Source organism: Marmota monax, unplaced genomic scaffold (assembly GCF_021218885.2).
Source record: "Marmota monax isolate L192 unplaced genomic scaffold, Marmota_monax_Labrador192_F-V1.1 WCK01_AAM20220418_F8-fsc00322, whole genome shotgun sequence".
Taxonomy (NCBI): Eukaryota; Metazoa; Chordata; class Mammalia; order Rodentia; family Sciuridae; genus Marmota; species Marmota monax.
Window position 1 is genome coordinate 553200 of NW_026692168.1, and position 24432 is coordinate 577631.

Here is a 24432-nt window from a genome sequence, read left to right on the forward strand (position 1 = left end):
CCTAAAACCTGCAGGAAAGACACATCCTCAGAATACCAAGGGCTGCAGCCCTGGCCCCTCTGCAAAGGTCACTGCTGGGGACAGCAATGACAACGGTTTCCTAAACAAAACCCCAAAGCCACACACCTGACAGGTGACTGTCACCTAGGAGGGAAGAGGGGGTACAAGTCATGACTCACAAAGATGCCAGGACCCAGAGGTCAGAGAAGCACTTGCTGTGAGGCCCCTGCAGTCAGCACTGCAGGTGGGAGACTCAGGGCCAAATTGTGCCTGCGGCCAACACCTCCTTGGCCTCTCTGAGCCTCCGTTTTCTCATCTGGAGCCCCAGGAAGATGACCCCAGCTTGTCTTCCGGAGGATGGGAGGGGCAGCGAGAGAGTGCGTGTGAAGGTGTGTGGCAGGGTGCCTGGCTAGGGTAGGTGCCCCAAACTCGTTAACTTCTTTCCTTCAAACCCTTCAGGAACGGGTGCTGCCTGACCAGAGGGAAGCCAGCGGTGCCAGAGAGTAGCTTTTGGGGGGTCTTGAGCTCCTGTTTAGGGAGCCACTGGTCACCCCAAACAAAGAAAGCTGAGTCAATTTCCTGACAACATCCACGGGACCTAAATCAAGAAGCATTCATTCCTAGAACACAGGATGCAACTGCCTGAGGTGGAGCACATAAGCAGCAGGCCACACACTGACCTCTGCCCCAGCATTTACCAGCCTGCCTGAGGCCAGACGAGAGGTGATGGCCTCTGAGAAATGCCTGCGAGCTTGGCTGGGCCATCAGCATAGTCCCCAGACCTGCAGAGCTGCCAGCATGCTCTGCCGTGGAGACAGTGGCAAGGAAAAGAAGTACCCAGGGTCATTGGGCAGCCACACGGTGGCCTCCTAATTACCCAGCTGGTTGGCTGTCCCAGGGCAGCTGCAAGGAGGCGGCATGTGAGGGGTCCATCATCAGCATGGACACCCTCTGGGTCCCCCACAGACAGCACTGGGCTAGTCTCAATGGTGACAGCTTCTTGTCCCATGACACAGCACTGGGACAATGCTAGCCCATGGCTCAGGAGCTCTGAGCTGAGTTTGGTCTGAGTTTGGGGAAGAAGATGAAAAGGGAAGAAAGGCACTCAGTGACAGCACGTCCAGCTAACCATCCAGCTAACCGGCCACGGAGTCTGCAAGGCAGCAGGCACAAGGAGGACCCCGGGATGCTGCCCTGCCATGGGGCAGATGAAGGCCTTCCTGTGCCACTGCAGAACTGCGACCTCCTGGCCTGGTGGTGCAGAACTGGAAGGCCCTGGTGAGGGGGAGGGACACTCAGAAAAACCCCAGAGGGGCAGGGGGCATGGCAGTGGTGACATGGTAGCTAACAGCCTCTGATATCCCTGGGGGGCATTTTCAAGGAAGCAGGAGGGCTTCCTGCTCCCCAGCAAGGCAGGACTCCTGCAGTGGCAGCCACACTGCACCCCATGGGACATCCATGGGCAGTTTCACTGGAACACAAGACACAGCAAACAGGGTGCACCAAGACGAGGTACTAAACTAAGGCACATCTTGTCGACAACTGAAAAAACGCTCACCGAACCCTAAAACCTGCCACCACACCGAGGGTGGAAAGGGCTGGGGGTGGGAGGTGGCCCTGTGGTTTCCAAGGCATCATTTGGAGACAGACACTTGACATGTTCCCTCTGGCCAGGGACCTAGTGAGCACTGTTAGGATCCCATTCAGGAACACCATGGGGTGGGAGAGGGGATGCTTCCGGGGCTGAGCAGAGGAGCACCACTGCAGTCCAGCCAGCAGGGTACCCCAAATTTGCTGCTGGGATCTCCCATGGATCTGATGCCGGCCAGGTCAGAGGCTCAGGAGGGCATCTCAGATGTCTAACAGGCCACCAGTGGAAGCCAGCCACCCTCAGCAGAGGTGAGCTGTTGCTGGGTCCAGGAGAGAGGGGACAGGAAGTCTGCTGGAATCCAGTGCAGAGGGAGGGTCTTCAGGGGACAGCGGCAAGAGATAGGGAATAAGGAAAGAAGAGCCCGGAAGAATTCAGATGAGGTTACCAAGAGAGAAAGAGTTCTGTCAACACCTGCCAGGGAGGACAGCAACTCACACCAGGCCAGCCTGCCGCCCATCACACCCACCTGCCCCAGGCCACCCCAGGGGAGGGCCTGAGCTCGGCCAGTGTGAGGAGCTTGGCTGTCAGATGGTGCCCCCGATTACCCAGGATCCATGAAAAGTCAAGAGCTGGCTGACGTTCTCATCCTGGGCAGGGGACAAACTCCCCCACCGACAACACTATAAGGGACAGCAGGGGACAAAATCAAGTCACTGGTAAGCACACTCTGTGAGCTCCCATTCCGAGGTCCTTGAGCACCTTCATGCTCCAGACTGAAGCCCTGCAGACTTGGGGACCATCCCCCCAGCCATCTCAGAAGGCCTCTCTGCCCATCACCTGGCCAAGGAGAAACGCACTTTGACCCCCCAGTGGCTTCTCAATTCTAGCTGGGAGAGAGCACTGACCCAGGAAGGAAAGAAAATTGCTGCCGGCTTCCACCTGCCCTCTACGGCTGGCCCAAGGTGTGTGGGGCCCTCTGCATTTCTTGCTGGACACTCTCCAATTAAGGCCAAGGAAGAGGACACAAAGAGAAGGACACCAGGGACCCTAGCTGAGCTGTCCCTTTCCTGGGGACCCCAGGAGGTAGCTCTCTAAGAACTGGGCAGCCCCGAGCCAGGGCTGTTCCTGTCGGCACCCTTCTCTGTCCGATTCCCTGTCATAGGCGCTGACAGGGTACCTCTCCTCGCCTTTCTGCAAACACTGTGTCCAGGGCAACAGTGATATAAATGGATGCCAGGTCGCTCTCCGAGATCCTCCCAGGACTGCCCCATGAAGCCCTCAAAAAGTGTGGAGGAATCTAGCCCTGCTTCGAGCTCGGGTGCTCCTCCGGACAAACCGGCCAAGGAGGGTGACCTGCTGCTGGGCAGAGTTGGAGCAGGAGGGCTGATGCCTGGGGTGTGAAGGCCTGGCTCTGTCACCTGCCTCAGAAAGCCCCGCACACTCTGCAGCTGATGCGCTGACTGAGGCAGGGGAGGAGGCTCCAGGAGGAATCCAGAGGCTGTCAGTCCTCGGGGAGGCTGCAGGCCCCGAGGCCCCGGCTCCCAACAGCCAGAGAGTCCCAGAAGCCAGGGTCGCCCACATCCTGCCTCGCCCGGACACCAGGATGACCCAAAGTGCACCATCCCAGCAGCAGGTCAGCCCAGCACTGGCTCCTGGGGTCGCCCTCACCTGTGGTTCCTTCTGGGATGTCCGTGGGGGGCTGGGCGGCCGCCTGCTCGCCGGGGGCTCTCTCATCCACTAAGGGTGCGGTCACGTCTGGAAACCACCGAGAATCGCCTCAGAGGGGCGGGCCACACCCAGCCCCTCTCTTCGCTGCTTATGCAGGAGCAGAGCAGGGGGAGTCAGGAGGGGACCTGGCCACATGCAAGAAAGCACCAGCACAAAGCAGGACCCAGAGCTGCTCCTGCCCCTTCTCCCCAACAAGCATGTCACCGCAGGCAGACACCAGGCCCTGCCAGGCAAGCCCAGCAGTCCCCACCCCACCTAAGCACTGTTTTTGAAGAACAATTGAGGGCTGGGGTCGTGGCTCAACTGGTAGAGTGCTCGCCTGACACATGTGAAGTACTGGTTCGATCCTCAGCACCACATAAAAATCAAATAAAGATATTGCGTCTGCCTAAAACCTAAGTAAAGAACAATACAGAACAATTGAGAGCCAGATGTGTGACCCTCCAGGCGGTGTAGGGGGACATGATTGGGACTAGGGCAGTGCAGGAACCCTGGGCATAGGGCTGGGGCCTATAGTTTTGCTGGGAGGTTTTTGAGCAAGTTCTTTGTCCTCTTTGGGCCTCAGTTTCCCCATCTGTGCCATCTCTAGGTGGTCTCAGAGTTCTCTTCCAGTTCATGACCCCTGATCAGAGGGCAGAGGCCCCGGTGTGGCAATGACCAGGCCTGGTCTTGCCCGGAGCTGGTGCGTGACCAGAGGTGGTTGAGCTTCGCAGCAGAGGCGGGCAGTGAGGATGGACCTCCAGGAGCTGCGGTCAGCGCCCCATCAAGGTGAGCTCTGCAGGCCAGTGTTCCTCCTGGCCCAGTCACCCCAGGTGTTCTGGGCACACCCGAGGAGCTGTCACCCTGGAAGGCTTCCCAGGAGCTGAAATCAGCCTAGTTCAATGAAGGCCATTTTCATCATTTGCTGGGTCCAGGCCAAGCAGCTGGGCAAAGTCCAGCCTCTCCCTGTGGGTGAGAGCCGAAGCGCCTGGGGCCGGACACGGATAGCCCAGAGCACAGTGGGGCATGGGTGGAAGGTTCTTCTAGAGTCATATGGAGAAAGCTCCGAAAGCCAAGGTTTGAGAAGCTGGCATGAGGTCTGGATAGTGTTTTAGGACTTTCTCAGGGTGCAGGCAACTTGCAAAACTGTCCTAACAAGATGAGCAGGAAATGTCTGACATCATGGGCTCTCGGGAGAGCAATGGGAATTTTTCCAGGCTGAGGACCTCAGGGGTAAGAGCCGCTGGGACTCACTATTAGAGCAGGCAGTTGGCAGCCACTTGACAGCCACTTTCTTCTTTTCTTTTCTTTTCGTCACCAGGGGTTGATCCCAGCGGTGCTATACCACTGAGCCACATCCCCAGACCTTTTTATTTTCTATTTGAGACAGGGTCTCGCTAAGTTCCTTGGGCTGGCATCAAACTGCTGCCTCAGCCTCCTGAGTTTCTGGGATTACAGGTGTGCACCACTGGACCTGGCTCCAGATGTAGTCGTGATTGACACAGACCACAAAAGAAGGTGATCAAAACCAGGACTAAGGAGACTTCAGGAAGTACACAGGGACTCTGTAACAACCTGGTCTCAAATGCCTGGAAAGGACAGGTTAGCAGAGGCTGACCAGGGCAGAGGCCCAAGCCACACCCAGAGCTAAAGAAATGAAGGACACCAAACCAAGACCAGGCCCCAGGTGCAGGTGAAGAGATGGGCACTGACCTGCCCCTTCCTCAAACAAATGGCTGCTGTGGGCCTTGGTGGCCCCCAAAAGAAGAGCAAAGGGTAACTTCACAAGGGGCTGTGGGAGGACAATGGTTTGGGGACAGGGGCTCTGTGGAACTGTGCATGGGCCCAGCGCCCACAACCCTGTCCTGCAAAGCATCCAGCAAGCACAGCTCTCAGCCCGTGGGAGAGGGGACAGCGAATGCAGCTGGAGCATAGCGCATGAGGGACGGTGGCCCAAAGCTCGGCTAAGCGCAGGCTGGTGGCAGGGAGGGAGTGTCTGGAGGAAGCAGCAAGAGGGAGAGCCCCACCTTCGGCCGTTGGGGTGCTCTTAGCATCCGAGGTCTCAGAGCCGGGTTCCTCGGATCCGTCATCGGCGGGGGTCTGCAGGGGAGACGCTGGAACATACACAGTGAGCCCCTCAGGACGGCGGCCTCTCCCCAGGCCTCCCTGAACTCGGGAGCAGAGTCCTTGGAGCTGCAAACCCCTCAGAGTGGACCCCACGACCATGTGAGCAAACAACAAAGAGGACCAGCACCACCCCCCCCACAACTGTACCCCACACCAGAGTGACCAGATGAAGATGTGGGGGACGCTAGATGGTGCAGGAGAGACTGCCCTTCCAGCAGCCAGTTCCTGCGAGACAAAGGCTCTCCTATTGACAAATGGCGGCAAATACCAGAACCTGCTGATTGCCAGTGCTGTTAACGAAGGACAAGTGGACACCCGGAGAAATGCTCAGAGATCCAGCTCCCGCCTCGGAAAAGAACTGGCCCAGGGCGGACTCAGGGCCTGCTTCCACTTGGACTTTATCCAGCTCCTTTCATGGAAAGCTCCCCATGGACCCCCAAAAGACCAACCATCCAGAGCCACACCCTCCACCATGAACACCCTTGTAAGGTGGCTTTTGTGGGCTTTAATAGAATGAAGAAGTCTGTCTTCTCCTCCTCCTCCAGGAAGGACTGCATTGTCCCCCTTTGGTGTGGCACCTTGGCACCAGAAGTCAATCTGCTCTGGTCGCTATGGGTTTATCAAGGCATCACTCAGCTTCTGGGGCTGGATGAGCCAAGGTTGTCAAATACAGCAGGGGAAGGCCTGCTGAGCGCCTGGCGTGTGCACAGCCGAGGCTGGGAACTCGGAGCAAATCAGATGCTCAAAAGACACAGCCTGTCTCCAGGGGCACACAGCCTAATGAGGGAGAGAGAGTGGCCACACGGAGCAACGGGCTCAGGCGCCAGCTTGTCCCAGAGCAGGCCCAGGCCAGCAGAGACTGTCCTCGTGAAGGTCTCCTAACAGGAAGAGGCGTTACAGTCTAGAAAGCCCTGGGGAAAAAAAGGGCCAAGATGTCTGGGTTCATCTCAGTTCCACCTCTTTCTAAGCAGGTGGCCTTGAACTTCTCTCTCAGGACCTCAGTTTTCTGATTTATAAAATGAGTGACATGACATCGACCCTACTTGCCCCCTCCTCTTGGAGCTGCTGGGGGGAATCTCATGGGGGAAGCACTCTGCTAACCTGAGGATTTGCATTTGTGGGACACAAATCTCAGTGATGTGAAGAAGTCCCTGCAGTTCAGTCCCACTGGTGACTTAGATGACCCTCATTGTAAGCCACGGCTCAAACAACGGTGGGTGGGTGGATGGATGATTGAAGAGGGGACAGAGGAATGGATGAATGGGTGGATTATTGAGTGACGGGATGTCTGGGTGGCTAGTTGGATGGCTGGATGGATGAACAGATGACGAGATGGAAATCTGGGAAGCTCACATTGGAGTTTCTGAACCCTTTGTGCTGACTCTTACCAACTTTCCCTCCTCTTCTCCTGAGCCTGGCCCTGTGTGCCCAGAGAGGCCACTCCAGGGTGCCTAGTGTCATCTCCACCATCAGGTCAGTGCTGCTCTGTTATCTTGGTGACCTTGCTTACCCCTGTGTGTTAGGACCCCTCCCTTCATACTGTTCCCTTTGCTGCCTATAATGCTGCTGTGTTGAGGACAAAATCCAGCTCCACTGCCTGCCATGTGTGTGACTCTGGCCAAGGGACTTTCCCTCTCTCTGCCTTAGTCTCCTGGGCATGGAAACAGGCCCACCCTCTCAGGGGGCTTCTGTGTACAGCACCACGTGGGGCCTGCGTGTGAGAAGCCCTTGGTAAGTGGTGGTGCCTGCTGTCACTCAGCATGATGCCACCTTGGTTGAAGGGCCCAGCGTAGCACCGCACACTCACAGTGCTGATGACAGTGATGTGGATGTTGACTGGGAGTCCCTGGGGGTCCCAACAGGTAGCTGATCATTGTAACAGATGGACAAGTGGACTCTGGCCATCTGAGGAAAGGTCCAGCATTACTTGTAGCCATAGCCCACAAGCACAGGGGACTTTCCTGGCAGCCCATTCAACCCACCTTGGAAACAGAATCCTGAGGTGATTCAGGCTGGAGCTGCACCCCGTCAGAAGGACACATCTTCCAGCTTCCTGGCCAGGCAGGGATGGCCAGTGGGAAGTCAGGGGAAGTGTTTGGACAGGGCATCTCTCTGGGAGGAGCTCAGTGGGGAAGGGCTCCCTTTGTCCCCTCCTCCCCTTCCAGCTGCCTTTCCCACCTGTGAGCCACCTTGGGGGGGAAGCCACATGCTCAGGATGTAGGTTTTCTCAACTGTGTGAAAAATAAAGACCGTTCTCAGTTGGCGGCTGGATGCAGGCCGGTGAGGGGCCAGATCTGGCCTGTCCGGCCATGGCTTGCTGAGCCTGGCCTTAAGGGTGACAGTGGGTGACAGCAAAAAAGGAGAAGTACGCAAAGGCCACAGGGCGACTGTCTCCAAACCCAGCTTTGTGGTGAGGGCGCCTGGGCCCAGGGAGAGGTGGGTGGTGTCCTTGGGGAGCTGAAGATGGTGTAGGCACTGGCTGGGGTCACGGCGGACCAGGTGGTGGCAGAGTCTCCAACAGCAGTGTAGGAACCGGGAGAGGTACAGGGTGGGGCTGGGGCATTCAGTGGAAATGGGGAGGCTCTGGTGGACTCTGACCAGGCCACTTCACCAGGGGCAGGGGCAACCTCAGTTTCAGGATGGGGCAGAGTGTGAAGATGTCAGAAAGGCGGATGGAGTTCAAGTGCACCGTGTGATCAGACACCCACCCACTTGGTCCCAAGGCCATCCCTGGACACCAGGCCCTGGCCACACCCTTTGGCTGGTTCAAAACAAGCTTCTCACTCATGCCGGGCTCCTTGGTCCTGGAGCTTGTAAAAACCTGCAGACTGTCTCGAGCAGGTCTTGGCTGAATGACGAGGCCACAGCCTGCAGACTGCGTGTGGTCTTGACATTAGCCACGGCACAAGGCACCTGTCCCCTGCCCACTCTTCCAACTGCATTATCCTTGCTAAGTTCCTTAGAGAGAGGGAAGGAGGGAGGGAAAAGCCCCTCGTCAATGTCAGGAAGGTCTAACCAGCAGATCCGCGAGGCCTTCAACTCCGGAGGCCACTGTTTCTTCAGTTACCCACGTCCCTGGCATCCCCGGCGTCCCTGGTGTCCCCAGCGTACCTGGCATATAGCTCTCTGTGGCTGTCCCCGCCCCACTGCAGCTTTTAGCACCCACTCAGACCCTCTTTGTTCTGGTATTTAACATGCAGTTTCTTGTCACTATTCAAAATAGACTTTTGTCACTTATCTAAAGTGTTGTCAGTACAGTGACACCTTCTGCCAACTCCAGCTCCCCACATAAAAACAGCTCCTTTGAAAGCTGAGTAGCGAGAATTAATTTGGTGACACTGTGGAAGTCTCTTAGGTCTCGCTGGCTGTCCTGGAGAGGACATCTTGGGGTCAGCTAGAGGTCTTCGAGTCCTCTCCTTTCACAGTATTTCAAAAAGGTTAGCAACTTAAATTTTGCAGCATGTGTGTGTGTGTGTGAGAGAGAGAGAGAGAGAGAGAGAGAGAGAGCACAGAACTTCTGATCACGTCTTATATTAAAGAATTGAATAGCAATTTGAACAAACACTTAAGGCAACCCAGAAACACGAAGTAGCTTGGTCAATTATTCTTAGTTTGCAGGTTGAATCTAGTGCAAAAAATAAGAGTGGTTAAAAACCACCCCTCATGGGACTTGATTTTAAATGAATTTATAATGTTAGTATATTTTTAGATATACAGAAAATATATATGAGTCTCTCCACACCCAGCTGCCCTATCATTAACATCTGACGTTATTATGGTACATTTGTTGCAATATAATATACGGTACTGGGGATTGAACCCAGGGGTGCTCTGCCACTGAGCACCAGTCCTTTATGTATTTTATTTTGAGACAGGGTCTCACTAAATTGTTGAGGCAGGCCTTGAACTTGCAATCCTCCTGTCTTGGCCTCCTGAGTTGCTGAGATTACAGGTGTGTGCCGCCTGTGCCCAGAGACAACATATATTTTTAACCAAATATTTAAGCCAGGTTTCCCTACCTCTATAGACAGTGCCATTTTTCATTGGCACAACTCAGTATTTGAAGAGCTCCCTATGAATTCAGTATGCTGTGATTCTAACTTGGATTCCATGAATGAGAGTTTAATAATCTAGTTATTCAATTTCTCGTCTCCATTTGGTGAGGACACTGGGTACAGAGGTTTGGCTGGAGCCTGCATCCCCCACGCCCTCCCTCTGCACTCCGGGAGGGTGCCCACATCCTCCTCCCTGCCCTCAACCCACCTTTACAATTCCTGAGCGCATCTTAGACCAAGGCCTCCCTGCTGACACCGAGAGAGAGAAACCAGCCTTGGAATCAGGTCCCTGAGCAGGTACCAAAACTCTCTAGGGGGGATGGCTGCTCCACATGCAGGAGAGCTGGTCCCCTTGCTCCCCACATCTGGGGGACCCTGTGATGCCCCCTCCTGAAGGACTCTCCTTGGATAGGTGCAGCTGGCAGAGGTCACTTCCAACCTTGGAGTTCTGTGACTTCCACCCGCACCCCAGCTGCAATTTTTAGCATTAAAAAGAGAAATGTAGACGGTCTCCATTCTGTCTCCTTAGAAATGGGTCTGGTGGTGGGTGGGACTGAGCCGTCCACCCACAGGACTGCAGTGGAGACCCATGGAGAGAGTTCCTTGTCACACAGCTCAGCACCCTGGGCCAGCTCTGTGCTCCAGAAGACGGAGAGGGGCAGCCCCAGGAGCGTCCCAATCTCCCTGACACGTGGTCACACAGCAAAATGAATCACGGGCATTTAGCGGTACCCAGAATTGAACCCAGGGGTGCTTTACCACTGAGCCACATCCTCAGCCCTTTTTATTTTTTTCTTGATGAGTTGCTGAGGCTGGCTATGAAATTATGATGATCCTCCTGCCTGGGCCTCCCAAGTCGATGGGATTATAGGTGTGCACCACCGTGTCTGGCTGAATCACCACCGTATCTAGCTGTGCATTTAGGGGTTTGAGGATGGAGTCAGATCAGTGTGGCCAGAAGACTGTGTTACAGACATTTTGGAAGCTCACGCAGGCGGACCTCACTGAGGGAGGGTAGAAGTACAGGTCAACACTGGGCATTTCGCATGCTCAGGAGCATAGACCTGTAGGGTAATGGGTGTGGCTGAGACGTCAAGGGCCCCTGTATTCCTGAGCCCTGCAAGCTTGTCACACTCCATCCACTCATGTGGCAAACTCTCCTTTGGAAAGGTAAATTTTGAAATAGCCTCACATTTTGAGTGATCCTGGCCCCTTCAAGTTACTAAGGCTCCATGCTCCTGACATCTTATACAATGAGGTGTTAAAAAGCCCAATGACCAGGATGCAAAGGCCCCCTGCCCGCCCTTGCCAAAGCAAGAGGCTGGCTGTGCTCCCCAGGCACCTGGCCTACTGCACACAGCTGTCCACTAACCTTTCAGGCCGTGCTCTGCGTCCCCCTCTTGGTCCTGGAGCAGGGCGTAGCCCTCAGCGTGGTCTTCCGCGGTGTCAAACTCCTGGCGCGGCTCAGCCATCTTGGTGCGAGGCTCACCTGGGAGGAGGAGATGCAGGGTGAGAGGAGCTGAAGGACTCAGTTCCCAGGAGTGCTGGGCTGGGGTGGGGACAGGGAGAGAGTGCCCGCCCCCAGGTCACGGCAGGCAGATTTTGGCCACCCCACTCCCCTTTCCAAGGAGCAGGTGCCCCGTCTCAACCTGTGCTCTGCCCAAGTGTTGGGACATTTCTGTGTGTTTGTAAGTCACCAGCGTCACACCAGCTCACACTCAAAATCACTGTGCGAGGCAGGCTCTGCAGACCTGAGCCCTTACTCTCAGCGCTCTCTCCACTTCTTCAGAAGGAAAATGCTAGATTTTTTTTGGTGGGGGAGGGGTACTGGGGATTGAACTCAGGGACACCTGACCACTGAGCCACATCCCAGGCCCCCCAAATCAACTCTTGGATTTTTTTTGGGGGGAGGGGTACCTGGGATTGAACTCAGGGGCACTAGAACCCTGAGCCACATCCCAGCCCTACTTTGTATTATACTTAGAGACAGGGTCTCACTGAGTTGCTTAGTGCCTCGCTATTGCTGAGGCTGGCTGTGAACTCCTGACCCTCCTTCCTCAGCCTCCAGAGCTGCTGGGATTAAAGGTGTGCGCCACAGCCCCCGGCTTGTTTCATTTTAATTAGAGGCAGGGTCTTACTATGTTCTCCAGAGTGGCCCTGAACTCCTGGGCTCAACTGATCCTCCTGCCTCAGCTTCCCAAGTGGCTGGGACTACAGGTGTGCCTGCTGTTGTTTATTTAATCCGTGAGCTGGGGACAGCACCTAGGCAAGGGCTCCGTGACTGCAGCACCCCACCCCCACCCCTTGCGCCCTTCTTGTGGCTAATACTTGGCATTGCCTTTGTGAATGGCTGCAGCCCTGGGTTCCCAGCTCCAGGGCCTGGATGACACAGCTGTGTGCCGCACTGGAGGTCTCCAGGGACGGTGGAGAGAGTCCTTTTCCCAGGCCATCTTTAACAGATGGTGATCCCTGGGTGCAAAATCCACGTGGGCAAGCCCGCCTTCCAGGGACTCCCGGAGAGCACAGGCTCGGTGAGGTGCAACCCTCCCTTTTGGCTACCTCACACTGCCAGCCCGGCCCCTGTGCACACGCCTGCACACGCGTGCCCTATCTGGCAGCTGGTTCCTCTCACAGCGTGAGAAGGGACAGAATGCTACACATGTCAGGGCAGCTCAACAGGGGCCAGGCCACTGAGCACCAGTTCTAAGTGGCCCTCAGTTCCCGCCACTGGGTCTAGACGGCTCCTAAAGGGCAACGTGGGCGCAGACGGACGGAGTTTCTGTCTGTGCAGACGGAAACGGGCTTCCCTTCTGAGGTAGGCCGTATGGTCACAGGTGGCTTCTGTCACCTGACTTACACCCAGATCAGAGGCTGCGGCCGTCGGCGCTCTCCTGGGTCCCTCTGCACTTCCACCCAGTCAGTGAGAAGCGGGCAGACCGGGCACTGTGGCTGCTCCTCCTCACTAAGACGAGCAGAGCCTGGAGCTGGACGGGGGCCAGTCTGGACCCTACTCACAGGGAGGGGAAGCACCAGAAGAGGTGCCTGAGGTCAACGGGGCAACTGTGAGCAGGGAGGTGACGGCGATGGTCCGGGCACACAGTCAGAGTGGGACCCCACAGGGCAGGCAAGGAGACGGGCAGGAAGGGGTGGCTCCAAGAAGCCATTTTAGAAAACATTAGACCAGACTTCAAAACCAGGTTGAGGTCAGCAGAGAGACTAGGACACAGTGCACACCAGAGGAAAGAGCCCGGTGGGGGGCAGGGGTGACCCGGGCAAAGGGGATGGCACTAGGAGGGAGGGTGCTGGACGACAAGGGCGGGTGCTGTGATCAGGTGGAAGAAACCCCCAGCCCCCCCCCCCCACCCCCCGCATTGGCCAAACTGGTGATTTCATTTCACTATTAATAAGCTCCAGAAAATTCATCTTACTATCCCCCTGACTTCCGTTATGATTTTATTTGTTTTTTCCCCCTGCCCCGGGATGCTCTACCACTGAGCTGCACCCCCAGCCCTTTTGACTTTTTATTTATTATTTATTTTTATTTTTTGGTACCAGAGATTGAACCCAGGGGTGCTTAACCATTGGGCCACATCCCCAGCCCTTTTTATTTCTTATCTTGAGACAGGGTCTCACTAAGTTGCTGAGGCTGGCTTTGAACTTGCCACCCTCCTGCCTCAGCCTCCCAAGCTGCTAGAAGTGCAGGTCTGCACCACTGCGCCTGATTTGACTTTTTATTTTGAGACAGGTTCTTGCTAAGTTGCTGAGGCTGGCCTCAAACTTGTGATACTCCTGTCTTGGCCTCTGAGTCCCTGGGATGACAAATGTGTACTACCATACCTGGCTAATTTTAAGTTTTTCATGAAACTTTATTTTAATAGGTTTTTCAATGGAGAGGTATTCCACTTTAGCTTCAAGTCAAGGGTCAGACAATCTTCCAACATCAAGGGCTGGACAGTAAACCCTGCAGGCTCTGCGCTGTCTCTGCCTGGCACTGGGAAAACAGTTTTGATGATAAATGAATTGGCATGACTGTGTTGTGAGAAAACTTTATTTATGGACTTTGGAATTTTAATTTCATATAATTGCCATGGGTCATGAAATAGCATTCTTCTTCTTGGTACTGAGGATTGAACCCAGGGGCACTTTACCACTGAGCTATATACCCCAGTCCTTTTTATATTTTATTTTGAGACAGGGTCCCAAATTGTAGAGGCTGGCCTCAAACTTTCAATTCTCCTGCCTCAGCCTCCTGAGTCACTGGGATTACAGGTTGCGTCACCATGCTCAGCAATATCATCTTCTTTTACATTTTTTTTTTCAACCATTTGAGAACACAGAAGCATTCTTAGCTCAAGGCCAGATTTGGCCTGTGGGCCATAGTTTACAAACCTCTTAAGGCTTCTCCCGTATTTCTTGAATAGAAACAAAAACAAACAGAAACTATAAATAAATAAGTCTTAGCAAAAGTCACCCTGTTGTGGTTACCCCCTATATTTTCAGTGTGGATTGTTACTTTCCATACTGGGTTTTCTTCAGCTGCTTCTAGAGGTTTCCACAGGCTCTGACTCAGGAGTAGGAGACCAGGGGTCACGGGTGGACGTGGGCAGTGCTGTTGTTTTGAGGTCTGGGGACGCTCGCCAGGGTGTGCACAGCTGCTGGGCTGCCTTGTTCAGCCCCATGAGCAGACAACAGGGCCATGGGTCCCACCGCCCGGCTTTCTAATGACCACTCTGCCCCTCCGCCGCCCCCACAGACCCTGTCCGCTGCAGAGTCAGACACACCCACGGGAAGCTGTGTAAATTACAGGGGCCAACGCCGAAATTAAATCATCCTTCAAAACACAGGCGACTATTCACCATGCCAAATAAATAAACTGCATCTCAAGGGTCAATATTTTTCTTTTGCAGAAAAAAATTGGAATGCAAGGGAGGAAATCTGTAAACAGAAAGGCTCAGCCGGCCCCAGTCCCAGGCGGCCAGTGTCCCAAGGTTCCTGCACCTTCTTCAACACTTGCGATGCTGGCCTAGATCATCAGTCCTTGTGCTAATGTTTCGGAACCTACATGCCATGATAAGAAAGACGAGCCAGGGCCGCGCACGGTGGCACACAACTGCAACCCCAGCTGCTCGGGAGGCTGAGGCAGGAGGATCTCAAGTTTGAGGCCAGCCTGGACAACTTTGGGAGCTCTTGTCTCAAAAGAAAATTTCCAAAAGGGCCTGGGGATGTAGCCCAGTGGTAGAGCCCTGGCCCAGCATGCCCAAGGCCCTGGGTTCAATTCCCAGCACTGCGGGGGGTGGGACTTGGGAGGCAAGTCCATGTTCTGGAGCATTCCTGAGGGTCTGCTTGCCATAGGCAGAATATAGAACCCAGAAAGAGGAGGTCTCTGGAGGGCAACACGAAGTCACTTCTTCCCAGTCTTGTGACAGACTATGATGGCCCCTAAACATGTAAGTCTTGGGGGACCTGCCTGGGCTGATGCTGTGGGAGCCTCAGGCTGACATTGGGAAGTGCGGGCACAGAACCTGCCAAAAGAGTGCGTTGTGTGCTCCCGTGGGCACTGCATGGGCCACTGACAGAGCCCCCAGGAACCCTCACAACTGTCCTTGAGGTAGGTATCTTCGTTATCATCACCATCGTTGTAGACACCAGGTTCCCAGGAATCTGGGGAGTCACCTGCCCAAGCTGGCATCCTGTGGGAGGCAGGGCCTGTGTCCTGAATGGCAGGGACACTCAGCTGCCCCTCACCACACACTCTTTCCTCCTGGACCACAGAAAGTTCCCTGACTTCCTGTGTGGACCCTGGGGCAGGGGTCTGGGGTGAGGGAGGAGCAGGGCCAGGACCCACACTCAGCAGCTTGTGATGAAGTCGCCTCTCTAGCCTTTAGGTTTTCATCCCCTGAATGTCACCCCGTGACCCCAGAGCTCCCTCCCTGCACCAGCGTTTTATTCAGTGCATCCACTGAGCCTGTGTCCCCAGCTCAGGAGCCCGGGGCCAGTGGCAGGATGGCAGGTCTCTGGTCCGGGTCCAGGTGCCAGGCAGGTGACCCTGGCATGGAGCCCAGGGTCTGCACACTGCCCCCCTCCCCGCTGCCCTCTGCAGAGCCAGGGCTGGATGAGTCCTGAGGAATGACCGGCCACAGGACGGAACCAGCCCCAGATGGCCCGGCCAGGCCTGCTGGGCCGAGACTCCTGCCAGGACAGTGCTCTGGGAACACCTCAGCGAGCACGCCTGAGCCTGCACCAGGCGTCACCACCCCACGCGTCCCCAGGACCCAGAAGGGAGAACAGGCCCCACAGCCAGCCTCCTCGCCCGCTCTCCTCAGTCTCCCTGGTCCTCCGGACTCTGTCTCTCCCCGACTTCCTGCTTCCTGTTGCCCAGGCTTCCAGGTGGAGGAGGGGGTCAGGAAGAAATGTTAGGGGAGGCACGAAAGTCGAGTGACACCTGAAAGTAGAATGGGTCCTTGGAAAAGGTGCACCTCCTGACAAGGGGAAGCCAGGATCCCAGATGCTGTCCCCGTCATCCTGGAGCTAACCCGAGGCCTTGGGTGGGGAGTGGGCTGCTGGGCTCTGGCCTGCAGGATGAAACCCTCCCAGCCCCAAGCGGCCTGACCCCCCCCCGGAGGTGGGCAGAGGAAGACAAGTCTGTCTTCAGGGTCGCCAGAGGCAGGAACAAGACGACATTGTCATGGGTCAGGAGAGCAGGACTGGGGATGCGGGATGGCCAGGGACCAAGTGCTGACCTAGCTGAGCCTCAGCGTCTCCCTCTCTTTTTAAACTTTTTGTGATTGAGGCAAAATTAATCCTGCTGACCATTTTAAAGTGAATTGGGCTCATTTCATATAAACAGAACAGCACAGTAGGTGGCCTTGGGTGACCAGCGTCTTTCCCTGAGCATCATGTTTTCCAGAGTCATCCAGGTGGAAGCAAGGGGCGCCCCTGCAATCCCTGTATGGATTTACCACGTGTGTGAGTGTGTGTGTGTGAGTGTGTGTGTGTGTGTGTTTTGTTTGGCACCCGACCCCTGAGCCACATCCCCAGCCCTAGTTTGTATTTTATTTAGAGACAGGGTGGCTTAGCGCCTCACGGTTGCTGAGGCTGGCTTTGAACTACCATCCTCCTGTCTCAGCCTCCTGAGCCACTGGGATTATAAGGGTGTCCACTGCACCAGCCTATGACCCTCACTCTCTTATCAAAGCAAATGGGTTCAGCTCTAGAGAGCTTCCTGGGGCTCACTCCCCTTTGGCAGCTGGATTATTAACAGCATCTGCTAACTCGAGCCCCGAGGAGGCACCATTTGGAGAGGATCTCCCCCAGGAGAAGAAATCATTGCTCCCCCTTTGCACATGAGAAAATTAGGGAGGTTCAGTGCCGGGTTTAAGGTCACACAGCTAGGCAGGGCAAGGGCTCACCACAGGAATCTTTTCAGAGGCTCATCACCTTCTTCAAAGGGGCGCTAAAGGTCATGATCCAGTCTCGATGGAGGATTAAGGGAGGATTAAGGGAGAACCCGAGTCCAGGGCAGGTCTCCGCCTTGGCTCACCTTGGCCCCAGCTGGACGCATCGCGAGTGCAATCCAGGCCGAGCTTCCCGGGTCTAGGGCATCTTCTCGGAGAGCGGGTCCGGGAGCCGCCCGGTGGCGCGTGTCCGGGCCACACTAGGGGGCGCCCGCCGCCCGGCGGCCGCGAGGAACCCGGGCGCCGTGACTCAGCGAACCCGCGCCCGGGCCGCGGCACCTGACGGGCGGCGGCGCTGCTTTCATGGCCAGAGAATTTCATCTCCATCAAGCTATTTTTAAAAATAAAAAGCAAAACTCCAAATAGATGTCTGCAGATAACCGAAAACCAAGAAAAGAGAAGCCTAGAATCCAAAATAACTTTAAATGAACTTTGCGCTCTGCATCTCATCTTTCCTTTCCTTGGTCCCTTTTTCTGCTCTCCCATGAATTTGCTGGTGGGAACCTGGGGTGGGAACCAGGGCATAATGATGGGGACCAAAAATGGGCATTTCCCGGTATTGGCTCATTTAATTCCACAGTAGCTGATTATTTGGCCTGCTTTGACAGATTTGAAAACTGCCACAGAAAGGTTGGGCAAGTTGCTGGAGGTCACACAGTACATAATGGAGCCAGGCAGGCTGGTAGGGGAAGCTGACCTATTAAGCCAAGTGATGATAAGGGTGATTATTTCAGGCAGTGCCTGATGACAGCTAAGGGGGCTTCAGAGAGGATCTCAGGAGAAGAAATTATTGCTAAGGACATTAGCTCAACCAGACTAAAGCTGTTTGGGAACTTTCTCCTGGTATTTCCACTCATGATCAGGGCCAGCCCTTTCATTTTAAGATATAAAGCCTGGAGAAGGGTGGGCGGGCACCCTGGTCCCCTACTGAGAAGCAGGTCTTTTTTTCCTTTTTTTTTCTTTTGTACCAGAGATTGAACTCAGGGGCACTTAACCACTGAGCCACATCCCTGGCCCTTTAAAAAATATTTTATTTAGAGACAGGGTCTCACTGAGTTGCTTAGCACCTCGCCGTTTTGGAGGCTGGCTTTAAACCTGTGATCCTCCTGCCTCAGCCTCCTGAGCTGCTGGGAGCACTTAGCACGCAGGGAGCCAGCTGCAACCTAAGAAAGAGCCCCCAAGACTTAAATGTCCCCCTCTCGGGGCTGGGGCCTGGCAACTCTGATGCCACAGATGCTCCTCTGTCGTAGTGACAGTGGGCGACAGTTGGTCAGTAATATCCTGACTGCGAGTGTCTGAGAGAGAGCCTGACTCCATCATGTCCCTCTGCTCACCCGCCCCTCACGGGGGACACTCAGCCCCAGGCAAGCAGAGGCAGGTGCTCATGAGGCTGCAGGGAAGACGGCATCGCCCACCTCAGAGGAGCTGGTGGTCACATCACAGCACAGCTTATCACAGAATGTTCTAGAACCAAACAATAATAGAGATCCAGATTTCAAGCAAAACTGCCTGATCCAATGGAGAGAGGAGAAGGAGCACACAGAGGGGAGACACTGGTAAGGAGAAACTGGCCCCAGCCCCCCCCAGGGCCTGGAGGTGTGAATGAGGGCTCTTTCTGTAGGCTGTGCACCCCGAGTGTCAAGGCCGGTATCAGCTGCTGACGTCCCCCACTTGGAAAATCTGCAGATTGCATCCGAGAGGCCATCCTGGTTTTAAGTTCACTTTTTCTGTTTTTTGTTCGTTTTTTTAAACTAAAAGTTGTCTCCTTTGTTACCACAGGAGAGACGAGCAGTGTTTGCAAAACCTGTCACCCGTGGATGGCTTTTGATTCCAGAACACCGGGAGCTTTTCCTCCATCCCCTTTAGATGAGGACGGTGGCTGTTGTGTGATACCCGCTGGTGCTGGAGGTGGCTGCTGAGCCTCTGTCCAGCTCAGTGGCCACAAACATCCCTGGTCATCACATTAGTCTGCCTCAAAGAAGTCCCCTGAACCTGGAGCCCCAAACAGGCAAGAAGGAGCTTCCCCTGATGCCAAAGCCAAGAAAACCAAACCGAACCAAAAAAAAAAAAGTTTCCTTGAGCAAATCACTGTTAGACTTTGAGAGAAGAGCAGGATAGGGAAGGTGCCATGTTCCAAAAGTCAGAGTCATTATGAAAAAGTCAACTCCACAATGTGAAAGGGACAGCACTGACCCCCGGCCACGCTCCAGGACACATCCTTGCAGGCACCTCTCCTTGCACACGGAGCTGTCCCTAAATGAGTCGGCATTGTCCCAGTTATTCATTAGCCTGCTTTGTTCACTTAACAATTTGCCGCTGTTAATAAGCTTTCTCTTCATTTCTGGCTGATTCCAACAGACATAGGTTCTAGCTTCCCCGTCACGTGAGCTCTGACAGGCTGCAAATGTCCACAGACCAACACGGCAGTGCCCTTAAATCTGCTGGGGAGGGTGGCTTTTAAAGTCTCTCTTTTTTAAGCCATGCATACCCATCTCTTAATACCAAGAGTAAATATATTTTTTTTCCAAAACTTTTTGTGTGTGTGTGTGTGTGCACGCGTGCATGGGTGTTTGGTACTGGGGATAGAACTCAGGAGTGCTTTACCACTGAGCTACATCTGCAGTTCTTTCTAATTATTATTATTATTATTTTATTATTATTATTGGGTACCAGGGATTGAATTCAGGAGCACTTGACCACTGAGCCACCTCCCCAGCCCTATTTTGTATTTTATTTAGAGACAGGGTTTCTCTGAGTTTGGCACCTCACTGTTGCTGAGGCTGGTTTTGAACTTGCAATCTTCCTGCCTCAGCCTCCTGAGCTGCTGGGATAACAGGCATGTGTCACTGTGCCCAGCTCTATTTTTTATTTTGAGGCAGTGCCTTCTAAGTTGCTGAGCCTGGACTGAAACTTGTGATCTTCCTGCCTCAGCCTCCCAAGTCACTGGGATTACAGGCGTGCACCACTGTGCCCACCACAAGTAGATATTTCTATAGTCAGGCACTGTTTCATATTTCTATCTTTTTTTTTTTTTTGGTACGAGGGATTGAATCTGGGGTCACTAAACCACTGAGCCACTCCCAATCCTTTAATTTTTTTGGTATTTTATTTAGAGACAGGTTCTCACTGAGTTGCTCAGAACCTTGCTAAGTTGCTGAGGCTGGCTTTGAACTCGTGATCCTCCTGCCTTAGCCTCCCAAACTGCTGGGATTACAACCAGCACCACTGTGCCTGGCTGCATATCTTTATCTTATTGAATCCTCACAACCTCCTATGTGAAGAAGCGAATGTCGTTATCCCCATTTTATGCACTGAAGCTCAGCTGCCCAGGTTGAGGGAGGATGGACGTGGCTGTGGGTCTAAGCACTAGCCTTCACTTTGACACTGGGAGGTCAGTCTTTGGAGACAGTAAGGCACAGTGACTCATGAAGCCCAGGTGAAGCTGGAAGGTGGGAGGTGCCTCTCTAGCCGTACTTCTGAGGGATTCGTAGCTCATCTTCACTCCATTTTGCAGGTGAAGCAACGGAGGCACAGAGCAGCTGCGGGACCTCAAGTGGAACCAGAGACGGTGGCAGAGCTGGGGGAGGGTCTGGCGTGTGGCAATTTGCTCAAGTTCAGCCTGGAAGCAGGAGCGAGCTGGGAGGGAGAGCTGGCGCTGCCTGGGGCTCCCAAGAGCCGGGCTGGGACACGCAGACACGGTCATTCTGATGATGAACGGGTGTCCTCACAGGCAGGCTCTGGCCTTGGCGGTGCCACAGGCCTCTCAGAGGTACCATCAGGCCAGTTGCCCAGGAGCGTGTGGGTACTCGGGAGCACCGGCTCCTCCACTGGCCATGACTGGGCCTGGTAACGGCTCTGGGTTGTCCCTTCCTGAGGCACTTTGTGGAGATGGCACGGCTTCATTCTCACAGTACGGGACAGGGGAGGCATCCTGCATTCTCCTTCTGGGTCCAAAGGTGACCTGGAGGGTCCCTTGCCTGTTCCCCAGAACAGGGACTCTCCCCTCACCGTCTGGACCACCATCTTTGATCATCTCCCAGGGGTGCACCGAGCGGCTGCCCGACCCCAACCTGTCTCCTCCTGGGAGGCAGCAGGAGCTGGACCAGCCTGGACTCCCAGCCCTTGGCTCCTGAGGGGCAGACACCATCTCTGAAGCTTCCCTCGGGACCCTGTTCCCTGCTCAGACCTCTCTCTGGACTCCGGTGGATGGGACACCTGGAGTGCAGCCCAAAGCCCTGGGTTTGTCAGGGCCACTCATTAGCTGGGTGACACTGGACCCGTTAGTTGCCCTCTCTGAACAATAGATTCTTCATCTGTTACTTGGGATGAAGCCACACCTGTCTCACAGGGTGGCTGTGGGGTCACTGAAAAACTGTGAGCATTTCAGTAATCATCTAGACAAATGGGCCACCATCGGGGCCACCACCATAGGACTCTGTGAGGAGAGCCAGGAGAAGACTTGGGAGAGACAAGAAGATGAACCCGAAACAGGACTCCTGGGCCCACAGGAGCGCTTCTGTAGCTTCTGCCCCAGTGGAGGGGAGGGGACAGCAGAGGGCCACAGGAGGCCACCTGGAGAGGATGGGAAGCCAGGGGACTTCTGGGAAGGCTTCAGCAGAGGCAGGGTGGAGGTGAATATCACAGAGACAGTGGTCCCCCCCCCCCATTCCCTCCTGGGCAGTGCCGAGAATGGCATGGATCACAGGGAGGACTGGAAGGCTATTGGGAGGGTGGGGGGACAGAGGGCCTGGAACTTTCCATGCCAGAATCTCAGTTTGCTGGGAACATGGCCCAAAGCAGGGGAAGGTAGGAGTTTGAAAGTTCACAGGGGACAGCCCCGAATGGGATCCTCTAGCCATGACATTTCATTAGATGGGGACAGTAAGGAGGACAGAGGGGGTGGGGAGAGCAGAATCAGGAAGGAAAGGTGGTAGTTTTTAAGATGGCTTCATTTCTATTTTTTGAGCCTGAGAACATACCCTGAAAGATGTAGGGGACATTGCTAATCAGCAGTTGTCTCTCAGTAATGAGTGGCCTGAGCTCAGCGTGGCCTTGGGAGGATGGAAAATAAATGGTGTCTGCTGCACGTCCCTGAATCCTCCCCCTGACAGGGACCCGGCCCCTGCTGTGTGGGGGATCAAGGCTGAGCTCAGGGTAGTGCAGGGCACGCCCTGGCAGGGTCCCCGGGCCCACTGCATTATGGGCTGTGCAACCCTGGGCAAATCGCTCAGCCCTGCGGGGTCCCATCTGTAAAGGTGGGGACTAGACGACTTCTTGGGTGTCAAGCTGTGTAGTGTTGCCGTGGTTACTGTCATTAGGACCTTATCGTCTGTCACTCAGTGGAGGCTTTCTGTGCTGTTCGGATTTTAGGACTGAAACAGTCCCCGGGGTCAGGACTCCCCAGTGGAACCCAGTCCCGTGGCTGGCTTTGCCTTCTACTACTGCTCTGTCCCCGCTGCACTCAGAGGACGCAAAACACAGACCGGGGCTCCACAGCTCTCTCTAAGGGCTCTTGTTGAAAATACCCAGGACACATGGGGCCTCCTTGGCCCTCCCAGCGCAGCCTCCGGCCAGGCAGGGCAGATGGCAGACCCTGTGAGATCATCCCCTGGTCCCGTGACAGCCTGGGGACGGGGCCAAAACCCTGTCCTGGTGCACCCTGTGTGAAGCCAACCGCTTGTGAGAGGGACCCGGCAGAGGCGCGCACCGGCCTGGAGGGGCCCCTGCGCCGGCCAGAGAAAACAGTGGTGATGAAAATGTGCAGAAGGGACTCTTTATAAACGATAAAATAACACATCGATGTCAGTGCGCAGACTCAGGTCCCTAAAGGAGGCCGCTGACCCTCCTCCTGGCCGGCCTCGGGAAGGTGTGAGCCACCACAGCTTTCCCTGGTCAGCGTCTCTGTTTTCATCTCATTTTTAAACACGTACTATACATACAACCTGGTGAAAAGCAATAAGCACACCGTAGAAAAAGCTGGCAAGAGAGTCAGAGGAAGTAGGAAATGGAATTCTACCTGGAAAAACGACAGACACTTCACTTGGGGTGGGAGTGCACGTGTGCCCGTGTGTGCACGCGCTGGAAGCCTGACACTCATCAAGAGGGAGACAAGAATGCAGACCGTGACCCAGGCTTCGTCCCCACCCTCATGTCTGAGAGGATTCTGGGTCTTCCAGGTGTCACAGGAGTTACTACCCCAATCAGGCAACAATACTAAAACCACTGAATTGTAACTCGATGGGGAATTTTATGGCCTGGAAACAATCATCACAGTACACGTGGCCTTCAAGAATTGAAAAGGAGGCTCAGCATTGCATTTCTTTTCTGTAACTAAATCTAAAAATTCAGATGTCCCTCTAATCTGGGCAGGAGCTGCAGATCCCACCTGGCCTACAGGACAGCTCAGACCCGTCTCAGCTTCCAGCCTCCGGTTCTCCAGCAAGCCCACCAGGGAATGGCGTCTACACAAATTTCTCTGCTTGCCAATCTGGTTTTGGCTCAAATCAATCTCTGGGGAGAGTTTGTCTGCGTTAAAACAACCACAAAGGTGGATTCTTGTGGCTTGTACAAACCTAGAAGCTCTTCTGGAGGACGTGGGCCCTGGGTGGGAATCAGGGAGGACAAGGCTGAGGTGGAATGTGGGGCTGTTGTCCACCAGGGAGCAGAGGGGCACTGGGAAAAGCTCCTGGCCAAAGGGCGCCTTCCCAGATGATGTGCTCTTGTGGACTGGCGGGAGAGGACATCTCTGCAGGGGAGGTACACAGTGTCAAGTCCTGGGTTAACCTGTTAAAACACAGCACGGGGGCCAGGCATAGCTGTGCACGCCTGTGATCCCAGCAACTCATGAGGCTGAGGCAGGAGGATGGCAAGTTCAAGGCTAGCCTCAGCAACTTAGCGAAACCCTTGATAACCTTTTTTTTTGAGTCCCTGCCTCCAAATAAAAAATAAAAAGGGCTGGGATGTAGCTCAGGGATTGAGCACCCTGGATCCAATCCCCAGACTGCAAAAACAAGCCAACCAATACAAACCAAAACAAAACATGCACCCCGGGGAAGGCCTGTGGGGAGGTCTGTTTCAGCATGGCACCTCCGTGCCACGGGCCTTCTCTGTGTCACCCTTCCAGGGCTCATGGAGTACAGAGGAAGCTCAGGTGCACACTTCAGGTGTCTGGGAAACACCACTACATGCTCATTTCCGAAGAAATCCCCATGTACACCACGTCAGCCTGATCCTGCCTCCTCTGGAGGCTCAGGTTGGAAAGAGTCCAGAGACCTGGCCAGGAATTCCTGACCTCCATGGCCTCCTGCTTCCCTCCTGCACTCGACTCCTGGCTGGTCTTTATACTCTTTTTTTTTTTTGGGGGGGGGGTACCAGGGATTGAACTCAGGGGCATTCAGCCACTGAGTCACATCCCCAGCCCTATTTTGTATTTATTTCGAGACAGGGTCTCACTGAGTTGCCTTGCACCTTGCTTTTGCTGAGGCTGGCTTTGAACTTT

General features: G+C 54.7%; 1 protein-coding gene across 14 annotated transcripts in view; it reads right to left on the reverse strand.

Moving 5' to 3' along the window:
* Mapt (microtubule associated protein tau) overlaps positions 1–24432 on the reverse strand; it is a 98142-nt gene that overhangs the window by 37556 nt on the left and 36154 nt on the right. For 5 of the 14 annotated variants that reach the window (XM_046421175.2, XM_046421158.2, XM_046421137.2 and 2 more), the window contains 3 exons: positions 10853–10969; positions 5326–5412; positions 3260–3346 (listed from right to left, as the gene is read on the reverse strand). In XM_046421175.2, coding sequence (XP_046277131.1) covers positions 3260–3346; positions 5326–5412; positions 10853–10952 — 274 coding nt within the window. In that variant the 5' untranslated portion in view covers positions 10953–10969. The remainder of the gene's footprint in view (positions 1–3259; positions 3347–5325; positions 5413–10852; positions 10970–24432) is intronic. The other 9 variants (XM_046421213.2, XM_046421185.2, XM_058572314.1 and 6 more) reach the window with 2 other exon arrangements.